This window comes from Theropithecus gelada, chromosome 1 (genome assembly GCF_003255815.1).
Source record: "Theropithecus gelada isolate Dixy chromosome 1, Tgel_1.0, whole genome shotgun sequence".
Lineage (NCBI taxonomy): Eukaryota > Metazoa > Chordata > Mammalia > Primates > Cercopithecidae > Theropithecus > Theropithecus gelada.
The window spans coordinates 56159934-56172346 of record NC_037668.1 but is presented as its reverse complement, the minus strand read 5'-3'; the positions used below and the strand labels follow the sequence as shown (position 1 = coordinate 56172346).

The 12413-nt window shown below is 47.9% G+C and overlaps 1 protein-coding gene, 1 long non-coding RNA gene and 1 other non-coding gene across 6 annotated transcripts in view; 1 reads left to right on the top strand and 2 right to left on the bottom strand.

Annotated features, from left to right (window-relative positions):
* Nucleotides 1-854: 854 nt before the first annotated feature.
* On the bottom strand, nt 855-988 carry LOC112616171. The gene has a single exon (XR_003117582.1). It is a non-coding gene; the product is annotated as a U11 spliceosomal RNA (small nuclear RNA).
* Nucleotides 989-1057: 69 nt separating this feature from the next.
* LOC112609961 lies at nt 1058-6987 on the bottom strand. The gene is made up of 2 exons (XR_003116257.1): nt 6698-6987; nt 1058-1387 (listed from the first exon to the last, which is right to left on the bottom strand). It is a non-coding gene; the product is annotated as an uncharacterized LOC112609961 (long non-coding RNA).
* The window catches only part of TAF12 (TATA-box binding protein associated factor 12), a 41534-nt gene continuing 30456 nt past the window's right edge, over nt 1336-12413 (top strand). The window contains exon 1 of one of the 4 annotated variants that reach the window (XM_025363156.1): nt 1336-1379. In XM_025363156.1, coding sequence (XP_025218941.1) covers nt 1350-1379 — 30 coding nt within the window. In that variant the 5' untranslated portion in view covers nt 1336-1349. Of the gene's footprint in view, nt 1380-7056; nt 7559-12413 lie in introns of those variants that run through there. The other 3 variants (XM_025363165.1, XM_025363171.1, XM_025363179.1) reach the window with 3 other exon arrangements.

Here is a 12413-nt window from a genome sequence, read left to right as displayed (position 1 = left end):
CTGTCTCAGCCTCCCTCGTAACTCGGATTACAGGCATGCTCCATCACGCCCGGCTAATTTTGTATTTTTAGTTAGAGACGGGGTTTCTCCAAGTTGGTCAGGCTGGTCTTGAAATCCCGACCTCAGGTGATCCGTCCACCTCGGCCTCTGGGAGTGCTGGGATTACAGGCGTGAGCCACTGCGCCCGCCCTTGAATTAATCTTTTGTATATGGTATAAGGTATAGAAAAAGTTTGCTGAGGCCTGGTGAAGGTAATTTCAATTTCCTCTGCGCAGGCCGGGCGCGATGGCCACGCCTGTAATCCTAGTACTTTGGGAGGCCGAAGTGGTCGGATCACCAGATCAGGAGATCGAGACCATCCTGGCCAACATGGCGAACCCGTCTCTACTAAAAATACAAAAATTAGCTGGGCATGATGGCGCAAGCCTGTAGTTCCAGCTACTCGGGAGGCTGAGGCAGGTCTCCTGAAGTCAAGCACTAGGTCTATTCTATTAGCTGCTATATTGTAACACAGTCGCTAAATAATTTTCTGTTACGCGTGCCACCACGCACTTATAATTTTTAAATTCTCTCGTTTGTGGGGGCTTCCAGCTGTGTTGCTCAGACTGGTCTCCCACACGAGAACACGCGGAGTTATCCCATCTCCACCGCCCAAGTACTAGGATACAGGTCTAGCACTATCTTGCTACTTATGCATTACATTTGTTAAATACCCTGCGAATTTAGTCATCTGCGGTTCACGCAGATAACTACGTAACTTCAAAGAAAAACGATCAAGCTGGTTTTACATCTACTTACAAAACTAACATCTAACTCATCAAAAAAGTTCATCACCTGATTTTAAACACAAAAAGAAGGGCGCCAGGACCAACGATCACCAGCTGCCCGAATATTAAAAAATTATGCTTCCGAAATCTCTTGATGTCGATTCCGCACGAAGAGCAATCGAGTTGCCCTACGTGTGCCACTCACGACAGAAGCCCTTTTTGCTTTATTCGCCACCAAAGCAGGGTGGCAGTGTTAGCAAATCCATTTTATGGTAAAGGTTATCACTAAATCCAAGCAACTCTTTATTTCAATTTCCTGAAGTTGGACAGCGAATTCCATTTCTTCTGAACTGAAAGGAAGACTTCATAAGGAGAATCTAGAATTTGTCCTTTCGATTTTTACTTAGAAGAAAATGACGTGAGTCGATATGCAAATATAAGCAGGGCTTGCTGGGAAGGTGCTGACGGGCGGCGAAGGAGTGGCGGGGAAGAGCGGCTGAGCAAGCGAGGGAGGAATCACTCCTTCCGTTTGCAGTAAGTGCTGGGTCTCTCTCGTCAACTGCTCACGACATAAGGTGTCTCATGGCCTTGGAATACAGGCTCTCAGCGGCTGTAGGTACCTAACTAGGGAAGACAAGAATCACAACCTATCCTAATTGAAAATGTGTAACTTGTGCCACCCCTAGCCACCACCCTGGAGCAGCCCAGGCAGGCGTGCAGTGGAAGCACAAGGTCATTGTAAGGGAAAACACCATCCTGACAACCACGCATAAGCTGATTGTCATATTGTGGCATGCTATATGCTGCACTTCGAAGGAGTGTTATTCGAAATTTTTTTCAAAATCAAGTGAAAAGAGTTGTAGAATAAGGTACAGCATAGCATTAATGTTAAAAATAAGATCCTGTACCTCAGATGACTGAAGTAGATCTTTATCAACACAATTTTTTTTTTTTGAGACGGTGTCTCGCTCTTTCGCCCAGGCTGGAGTGCAGTGGCGCGATCTCGGCTCACCGCAAGCTCCGCCTCCCGGGTTCACGCCATTCTCCTGCCTCAGCCTCCCGAGTAGCTGGGACTACAAGCACCCGCCACCGTGCCCGGCTAATTTTTTGTATTTTTAGTAGAGGCGGGGTTTCATCGTGTTAGCCAGAATGGTCTCCATCTCCTGACCTTGTGATCCGCCCGCTTCTGCCTCCGAAAGTGCTGGGATTATAGGCGTGAGCCACCGTGCCCGACCTGTTCCCATTTTTTTTTTTTTTTTTTTTAAAGGATAATGATGGATGGGTGCTGTGGGTCATGCCTGTAATCCCAACACTTTGAGAGCTCAGGAGTTTGAGACCACTCTAGGCAACATATAGAGATCTCGTCTCTACCCCAAAATAAAAAATTAACCGAGCATCGTGGCATGGGCCTGTGGTCCCAGCTACCCCAGAGGCTGGGGCAGAAGGATTGCTTGAGCCAGGGAAGTCAAGGCTACAGTGAGCCATAATCATGCCACTGCACTCCAGCCTAGGTGACAGATGAAGACCTTGTCTCAAAAAAATAAAACCAATATGTGACAATTGTAAAGAAATTGAAACAGCACAGAAATGATATAAAATCTGAAAATGCTTCCTCCAAACTGTTAATAGTTTAGTGTTTATCTTGCCAGACTGCTTTCTATGTATGTATGCATTGTATACATATAAATAAATGTTTTCAGGCCAGGCACGGTGGCTCATGCTTGTAATCCCAGCACTTTGGGAGGCTGAGGCAGGTGGATCACCTGAGGTCAGGAGTCTGAGACCAGCCTGGCCAACATTGTGAAACCCTGTCTCTATTAAAAATACAAAAAATTGGCCGGGCGTGGTGGCGGGTGCCTGTAATCCCAGCTACTAGGGAGGCTGAGGCAGGAGAATCGCTTGAACCCAGGAGGCAGAGGTTGCAGTGAGCCGAAACCGTGCCATTGCACTCCAGCTTGGGCAACAAGAGTGAACTCCATCTCAAAAATAATAATAATAAATAGCCGGGCGCGGTGGCTCAAGCCTGTAATCCCAGCACTTTGGGAGGCCGAGACAAGCGGATCACGAGGTCAGGAGATCGAGACCATCCTGGCTAACACGGTGAAACCCCGTCTCTACTAAAAAAAAAAATACAAAAAAAAAAAAGAAAACTAGCCGGCGCCTGAAGTTCCAGCTACTCGGAGGCTGAGGCAGGAGAATGGCGGGAACCCAGGAGGCGGAGCTTGCAGTGAGCTGAGATCCAGCCACTGCACTCCAGCCTGGGCCACAGAGCAAGACTACGTCTCAAAAAATAATAATAAATAATAATAAAATAAAATGTTTTCAACAAAAAATATAGACTGTTAGGTATTTTACTTTCTTTAATATATTTTAATAATACATGGAGGTCCCTGCTCTTTACAAAGTAGAAGTCACAAGAGAAGGGAGATACATAAACAGCTCTTACATTGTAATAGGAAGCAGATGTGTTGTATAAACTTGTGAGAGGCCCAGAGATGGTGCTGTCAATTGCTCTTCCTATCATCCACCGGTGTTATCTCTCTTCTTTTCTTTCTTTCTTTCTTTTCTTTTTCTTTTTCTTTTTTTTTTTTTTTGAGACAGTGTGTTGCTCTGTCATCCGGCTGGAATGCAGTGGCGCAATCATGGCTCACTGCAGCCTGGAACTCCTAGGCTCCCAGAGATCCTCCTGCCTGTCAGTCTGCTGAGTGGCCGGGACTACAGGTCCGCACCACCATGCTGAGGCTATTTTTTTTTTTTTTTTAGAGACAGTGTCTCCCTATCTTGCCCAGGCTGCTCAAACTCCTGGGCTCAAGCAGTCTTCCTGCCTGGGCCTCCCAAAGTGTTGGGATCACAAGTGTAAGCCACCACATCTCACCTTATCTCTTTTTTTTTTTCCCAGTCTCACTCTGTTGCCCAGGCTGGAGTGCAGTGGCATGATCTTGGCTCACTTCAACCTCTGCCACCCAGGTTCAAGCGATTCTCATGCCTCAGCCTCCCGGGTAGCTGGGACTACAGGCATCCGCCACTACGCCCCGCCAATTTTAAAAATATTTTTAGTAGCTTTCACCCTGTTGGCCAGGCTGGTCTCGAACTCCTGACCTCAAGTGATCCACCTCCCTCGGCCTCCCAAAATGCTGGGATTACAGGCGTGAGCCACAGTGCCTGGCCTGGTCTTATCTGTTTTTTCTGTTTGTTGTTGTTTTATTTGAGATGGAGTCTTGCTCCCTTGGCATAGGCTGGAGTACAGTGGTGCAATCTCAGCTCACTGCAACCTCCACCTCCCGGGTTCAAGCAATTCTCCTTCCTCAGCCTCCTGAGTAGCTGGGGTTACAGGCGTGCGCCACCAAGCCCAGCTAATTTTTGTATTTTTAGTAGAGACAGGGTTTCACTATTTTTGCCAGGATAGTCTTGATCTCCTGACCTCATGATCCTCCTGCCTTGGCCTCCCAAAGTGCTGGGATTAGAGGTGTGAGCCAGGGCACCCAGCCCTTCTCTCTTAAAAAAAGAAAAGGAAAAGAAAAATCATCTACTTGGGAAGCTGAGGTGGAGGAGGATCGCTTGAACACAGGAGTTTGAGGCTGTAGTGAACTATGATTGCGCCACTGCACTCCAGCCCAGGTGACAGAGTGAGACCCTGTATCATTTAACAATCACCATATGGCCGGGAGCGGTGGCTCAAGCCTGTAATCCCAGCACTTTGGGAGGCCGAGACTGGCGGATCACGAGGTCAGGAGATCGAGACCATCCTGGCTAACACGGTGAAACCCCGTCGCCGGGCGTGGTGGCGGGTTCCTGTAGTCCCAGCTACTCAGGAGGCTGAGGCAGGAGAATGGCGTAAACCTGGGAGGCGGAGCTTGCAGTGAGCTGAGATCTGGCCACTGCACTCTAGCCTAGGCAACAGAGCCAGACTCCATCTCAAAAAAAAAAATCACCATAATTTCACTGTTCTTCCAACACCTTCCCATTGCGTACTGAATATAATCTCAAGTCCCCATCATAGTCTAGTCTAAAAGGTCCAGACTATAACAAACCCCTGCCTACCTCTCCAAACTCATTGTCTTTCCCAGTTACCAAAGCTCCAGCCACTTTGGCCATCTTGGTCCTTGAGTAAGTGTTTTGTTTTTTTTTTTGAGACGGAGTCTCGCTCTGTCGCCCAGGCTGGAGTGCGGTGGCACAATCTCGGCTCACTGCAAGCTCCGCCTCCCGGGTTTACGCCATTCTCCTGGCTCAGCCTCCCGAGTAGCTGGGACTACAGGTGCCCGCCACCTCGCCCGGCTAGTTTTTTGTATTTTTTAGTAGAGACGGGGTTTCACCGTGTTAGCCTGGATGGTCTCGATCTCCTGACCTCGTGATCCACCCGTCTCGGCCTCCCAAAGTGCTGGGATTACAGGCTTGAGCCACCGCACCCGGCCTTGAGTAAGTGTTTTCCTTACTGATGACCATGGCTCAGGCCATCAGACAGCTAGATAAGTCTGGCTTATTCCAGTATTCTCTTCTATCACCTTTTTGTGCGGTTGCTAATGGTCTGTTTCCCATTCTAGGTTGCAGACTTTCTAAGGACAAGGATAGCCACCAGTTATGTACTCAGCACATAGCAAAAGGTTTGTCACACAATGAGACTCAATAAACACTTGTTGAATGAACGTATATACATTCAACCTGGGTCTTAAAAAGGATGTATAGGCGTTCAACAACAAAAAGTGGTATGCCAGACCCTAAAAAGAATGGAGAGCAGTGGCAAGGAAATAAGGCTAGGAATACAGCTTGGAGCCCAATGTTCATGAGGACTTGAATCTGAGAATTTCGATTGGGTGGCAGTGTAGAGGGTGGATTGGGAAGGTGGTAGGATGAGGATTAGGAAGATATAAAGACAGGGCAGGATGCCGCACCAATCTGGGCACCTTTCCTAATTTCTGCTGGCAGATACTGTGGCTCACTCTGGCCTGTCACAGCTTTTTTTTTTTTTTTTTTTGAGACGGAGTCTCGCTCTGTAGACCAGGCTGGAGTGCAGTGGCCGGATCTCAGCTCACTGCAAGCTCCGCCTCCCGGGTTTACGCCATTCTCCTGCCTCAGCCTCCCGAGTAGCTGGGATTACAGGCGCCCACCACCTCGCCCGGCTAGTTTTTTATGTATTTTTAGTAGAGACGGGGTTTCACCGTGTTCGCCAGGATGGTCTCGATCTCCTGACCTTGTGATCCGCCTGTCTCGGCCTCCCAAAGTGCTGGGATTACAGGCTTAAGCCACCGCGCCCGGCCCACAGCTCTTTATACATTTTTTGGTGTGTTTGTGGGTTCTTCTCCATTTTACTGTGAACCTTACAGATGCTGGAACTGGGTCTGACTTGCATACCTAACATTCCAGCATACAGTAAAAAATAACAGTTCTCTTTTTTTTTTGAGACAGAGTCTCGCTGTGTCACCCAGGCCGGAGTGCAGTGGCGCGATCTCGGCTCACTGCAACCTCCGCCCCTCCAGGTTTAAGCAGTTCTCTGCCTCAGCCTCTGGAGTAGCTGCGATTACAGACGCGTGCCACCACGCCCGGCTAATTGTTTTGTATTTTTAGTAGAGACGGGGTTTCACCATCTTGGCAAGGCTGATCTTGAACTCCTGACCTCGTGATCCACCCGCCTCGGCCTCCCAAAGTGCTGGGATCACAGGCGTGAGCCACATAAAAGCAATTCTCACCAAGCATTTGACAGCCAAAAAACTGAAAGCATTAGAGAATGCTACAGGACAGGCTTTGGCTTAGTAGTGAGGTCTGAGTTCAAGCTGAGGCTCTGCACTTATTAGCTAGAATTTTGCTTAATCTCTCACAGGTCTCCTCTAAATGATTAAATGGCGTAACGGAGGTAAGCGGATTAGCACAATTCCTGGCAAACAGTCAGCACTCAATTGTTATTACTGAATTGCCAGTTCACAGGCACAACCAACCGATCTGTCTCATCTCCCGGTTCCTGTGTTGCCAACTTCCTCGTTGAGGTTCAACAGGATACCTGTGGGGTAATGTGTCCCAGATGATAACCTGGTCCTGACACCATGACAAAGGCACCAACCAAAAATGGCGACCTCAAAGCCATCCGAGGGCGTCAATTACCCGTCATGCTACCGATGGATAAATAAGCAGAGTCGGGAAGAAAAGCTAGTGAAGGATTCTTAACGCCGGGGTGGAATACGCAGAGCTCGCTCATGCTGCCACTCAACTACAAGCAGTTAAAAGCGCAAGCTGCAGGCTACAGCTACACACAGCTCAATATCGCCACCACGTGTCGGAGGGCAGTCTGCGCCTGCGCAAGCGAGGCGCGCGCCCGCCGGCCGGAAGAGCCGCGCGTTTCCGGGTTGGAGGCGGGGAGCGGTGCCGGAAGTAGTCGGGGAGGGCCGCGCAGTCGGACCGGCTGCTGAGACGAACGCTTCTCTGGGGCAGTCTCCGCATATCATGGGGAGATAGACGCTGCTGCCTGTGAGTCTTGGGCCCTGGCAGTTGAGGAACAAGAGCGGGAGGAGGGAGTCAGGACCCAGATCTACAGTAGGTCAGTGTTCGAAGGACCAGGTTGTGGACGAGACGGGGCTGTGAGGATTCAGGCTCTTGGGAAGGGACTGACAGAGGATCAGGCTCGGAGAAGACGCGGCTGTGGGGACCCGGGCTCCAAGACGGGACTTAGGGAACGGGGACGGATCTGAGTTCTCCGGCATCTGAGGGAAAGTGGTCTGAGAGGAGCAGGATTATGAGGACCCGCACTCCTACGAGGAGAGGGTCGGAAAGGAACGGGGTGTGAAGACACGGGCTCCGGAGAGGTAAAAGTGGAGCGGTGAGGACTTGGGCTTCTAAGAGGCAGAAGCGGGACAGTGAAGACCCGGCCTCCTAAGGATTCAGAAACGGGGCAGCGAAGACTCAGGTTCCTGAGGGGCAGAAGCAGACAGAGAAAACTTGAGTTTGGAAGGGAACAGAAGCGGGCAGTGAAGACTGGGGCTTCTTTGGGGACGGGATCCGGGCTTTGAGACTCCGAGTACCTGAGTCTCAGAACAGGGCGGTGAGGACCCAAGCTCCTACAAGCCTTGGATCTAAGGGACCATGGATGTGAGATCAGCCTAGAAAGTAAAGGGAAAGGGTTTGGAAAAGATTTAGTGATCCATTTTTTTTTCACAGTATTCCCTGAACCCAGAGAGATAAAGGACGTATTCAGGGGAAGACAACTTCTCCTTCGTACTGCCTGCTTGGCTCTTGGCAGGCTTTTCTTGTGTTAGATACTCAATCTAGGAAGCCCACATGCAAACATCTTCATTTTCTGCTTCATTCTTGGGAATCAGATGTGAAGTTGAAAACAGTTGGAACTCAGTTATATACTTGATAAGTGCTTTAAATCCCATTCCACTCAACCCTGAATGAGCACAGATCTCTGCATCTCAAGTAAAAGAATGTCAGTGATGGAAGAGTCCCAAAAGATCATCTTTTAAAAACTCCTATTTTACATTTAAGGAGGCTAAAGAGGTTTAGGATTACAGTGAGGCAATGGTTAGATCATAATTTTAATACAGTACCCTTCTGTGCGTAGCAAATGAGATGCTTGGTTAATATTCCTTAAATGCTTCCAGAATCTTTGCTTTATCTTCAAACTCAGGAGGGAATTTTTTTTTTTTTTTTTTTTTTGAGACAGGTTCTCTCTCTGTTGCCCAGGCTGAAGTGCAGTGGCTCAATCTTGGCACCATGCACGTCAACCTCCTAGGCTCAAGCAATCTTCCCACCTCTATATACCTCCTGAGTAGCTGGAACTACAGGCATGTGCCTCCACACCCTGCTAATTTTTAAATTTTTTGTAGAAACAGGATCTCACTATGTTGCCCAGGCTGGTCTCAAACTCCTAGGCTCAAGTGATCCTCCCACCTTGGTCTCCCAGAGTGCTGGGATTGCAGGCATGAGTCACTTCCCCCCGCTTCCAGTTTTCTTTTTTTGAGACAGAGTCACCCAGGCTGGCGTGCAGTGGCACGATCTCGGCTCACTGCAATCTCTGCTTCCCCGGTTCAAACGATTCTCCTGCCTCAGCCTCTCAAGTAGCTGGAATTACAGGTGTGTGCTACAATGCCCAGCTAATTTTTGTATTTTTAGTAGAGACAGGGTTTTACCATGTTGGCCAGGCTGGTTTCGAACTCCTGACCTAAAGTGATCTGCCCACTTCAGCCTCCCGAAGTGCTGGGATTATAGACATGAGCCACCACGCCTGGCCCAGTTTTTGTTTCCAGTAAAAACTGGAAATTTTTACAGTTTCTGATACTTTGAGTGTTATTACTGCATTGACATTGATACAGTAAATGTCACTTAATAGTAAGGAAACCTTTATTTTTATTTTTATATTTTTGAGACAGGGTCTTGTTCTGTTGCCCATATTGGAGTGCAGTGGCATCATCATAGCTCACTGCAACCTATATTCTTGAGCTCAAGCACTCCTCCTGCCTCAGCCTCCTGGGTAGCTGGGACTACAGGTATGAGCCACTACACCCAGCTAATTTTTAAGTTTTTTTGTAGAGACGGTGTTTGGCTGTGTTGCCTAGGCTGGTGTTGAATTCTTGTCCTCAAGTGATTCTCCCACCTTGATATCCCAGAATGTTGGGATTATAGGCATGAGCCACTGCACCTGGCTGGAACCTTTAAATAAAGCTCAGTGTTATTTATTTATTTATTTAATAAGCTGTTTGGAAAGCCATAAATAAGTGTGTCCTGCATTTTTAGTGCAAACATTTACTAGGGATGGCTGCTTTTGGATAAGAATGGTGGGGAGATTTGCACCAGTCACTTACTTCAATATTAATATCTTTTTCTGAAACCTACTCAGACTAACCAGGCACAGCTTATGTACTTTCGAGTATTCTATGATTTAATTATCACAGCCCCACAAGTTAGATATTGTCAGTCTCGTTGTACAGATAATGAAATAGGTTTAGAGAGGTTAAATACTTTGCCTGAAATCACACAGTACTGAGTGACCCAACCCCAGTTACGCGTGCCTCTAAAACTTTTTTCTTCTCTTCTAAGTGGATTCCTCTGTCTCAGTTTGTCCATCAGCAAAATAGAAGTAATCGTTATACAAAACATATAATTGAATGAAAGCATTCCCTCCTTCTTAAGGCTCCTCTAAATGTCAAGGACTATAACTTATTAGGGTACTTTCGTATTGTGGCATTTGAGGAGAGCTAAATTCTGTTTTCACAGAAGCATAGATTATTTAAGATAGAAAAATGGGAACTTTGTAGAGCTTTTAATTGCAATGTAGAAAGACATATTTAATTTTAGATTTAGGAGGCCAAGAAAGACTAATTTGGACTGGGCATAATGGCTCATACCTGTAATCCCAGCACTTTAGGAGGCCAAGGTGGGCGGGTCACCTGAGGTCAGGAGTTCGAGACCAGCCTGGCCAACATGGCAAAACCCCGTCTCTACTAAAAATACAAAGATTAGCTGGGCATGGTGGCGCATCCCCGTGATCCCAGCTACTCTGGAGGCTGGGGTGGGAGAGAATCACTTGAACCCTAGAGGTGGAGGTTCCAGTGAGCCGAGATTGTGTCACTATACTCCAGCCTGGACGACAGAATGAGACTCCGTCTAGAAAGAAAAAAAAAGTAATTTGAAAAACAAGGGCTTAAATTGGATTAACTTTCCAGTTAATTATATCATGAACTAGATGTTTGGGGGAATTGGGCTTAGTTAAAACTACTATTTTTTGGCCGGGCGCGGTGGCTCAAGCCTGTAATCCCAGCACTTTGGGAGGCCGAGACGGGCGGATCACGAGGTCAGGAGATCGAGACCATCCTGGCTAACACGGTGAAACCCCGTCTCTACTAAGAAATACAAAAAACTAGCCGGGCGAGGTGGCGGGCGCCTGTAGTCCCAGCTACTCGGGAGGCTGAGGCCGGAGAATGGTGTGAACCCGGGAGGCGGAGCTTGCAGTGAGCTGAGATCCGGCCACTGCACTCCAGCCTGGGCTACAGAGCGAGACTCCGTCTCAAAAAAAAAAAAAAAACAAAAAACTACTATTTTTTCCCCCAGAGTCTGTACTATTTGCAAGCGCCTATTATATATAAATGATCAAAACTTACTTATACCAACTTATGAGGGAAAGCATACCCATGCCCATGTCACCACTTCAAAGTACTTGATGGTTTAATTAATGATAATTTATTCCTGAGTTAACATCCTTCCCTATACTTGCAGAATGTACTTTATTTCATTTGTGGCTCTAGCATTGACTTATTATAATAGGACTTCAAAATACCCGATCAGAAAATCATTGCATTATAATCAGAGCCAATAGGAACAAAGCACAAAAGGACATACTACCTTTTTTTTTTTTTTTTTTTTTGTGAGATGCAGTTTCGCTCTTTCATTCTTATTGCCCAGACTGGAGAGCAGTGGTGTGATCTTGGCTCACTCCAACCTCTGCCTCCTAGGTTCAAGCAATTCTCATGGGTTTTACCATATTGGCCAGGCTTGTCTCAAACTCCTGACCTCAGATGATCTGCCTGCCTCAGCCTCCCAGAGTGCTGAGATTACAGGCAGGAACCACTGTGCCTGGCCCAGGACATATCACCTTTTTTAAAAAATTGATAGAAATAGGGGCTGGGCCTGGTGGCTCATGCCTGTAATCCCAGCACTTTGGGAGGTTGAGGCAGGCAGATCACCTGAGGTCAGGAGTTCAAGACCAGCCTGGCCAATGTGGTGAAGTCCCGTCTCTACTGAAAACACAAAAATAGCTGGGCATACTGGCGTGTGCCTGTAGTCCCAGCTACCTGGGAGGCTGAGGCAGGACAGTTGCTGGAACCGGGGAGGCAGAGGCTGCAGTGAGCTGAGATCGCACCACTGTACTCCAGCCTGGGTGACAGAGCGAGACTCTGCCTCCAAAAAAAAAAAAATTAGGCTGGGCACGGTGGCTTATGCCTATAATCCCAGCACTTTGGGAGGCCGAGGCAGGCGGATCACCTGAGGTTGGGAGTTCGAGACCAGCCTAACCAACATGGAGAAACCCCATCTTTACTAAAAATACAAAATTAGCCAGGCATGGTGACACATGCTTGTAATCCCAGCTACTCTGGAGGCTGAGGCACGAGAATCCTTTGAACCTAAGAGGTGAAGGTTGTGGTGAGCTGAGATTGCCCTGTTGCACTCCAGCCTGACTGACAAGAGTGAGACTCTGTCTCAAAAAATAAAATAAAATAGGCCGGGCGCGGTGGCTCAAGCCTGTAATCCCAGCACTTTGGGAGGCCGAGACGGGCGGATCACGAGGTCAGGAGATCGAGACCATCCTGGCTAACACGGTGAAACCCCGTCTCTACTAAAAAATACAAAAAAAAACTAGCCGGGCGAGGTGGCGGGCGCCTGTGGTCCCAGCTACTCGGGAGGCTGAGGCAGGAGAATGGCGTAAACCCGGGAGGCGGAGCTTGCAGTGAGCTGAGATCCGGCCACTGCACTCCAGGCTGGGCGACAGAGCCAGACTCCGTCTCAAAAAAAAAAATAAAAATAAAAATAAAAAATAAAATAAAATAAAATAAAATAAAATAAAACTACAATACAATACAGTACAATAATTAGCCAGATGTGGTGGCAGACGCCTGTAATCCCAGCTACTCGGGAGGCTGAAGCAGGAGAATCAGTTGAACCCAG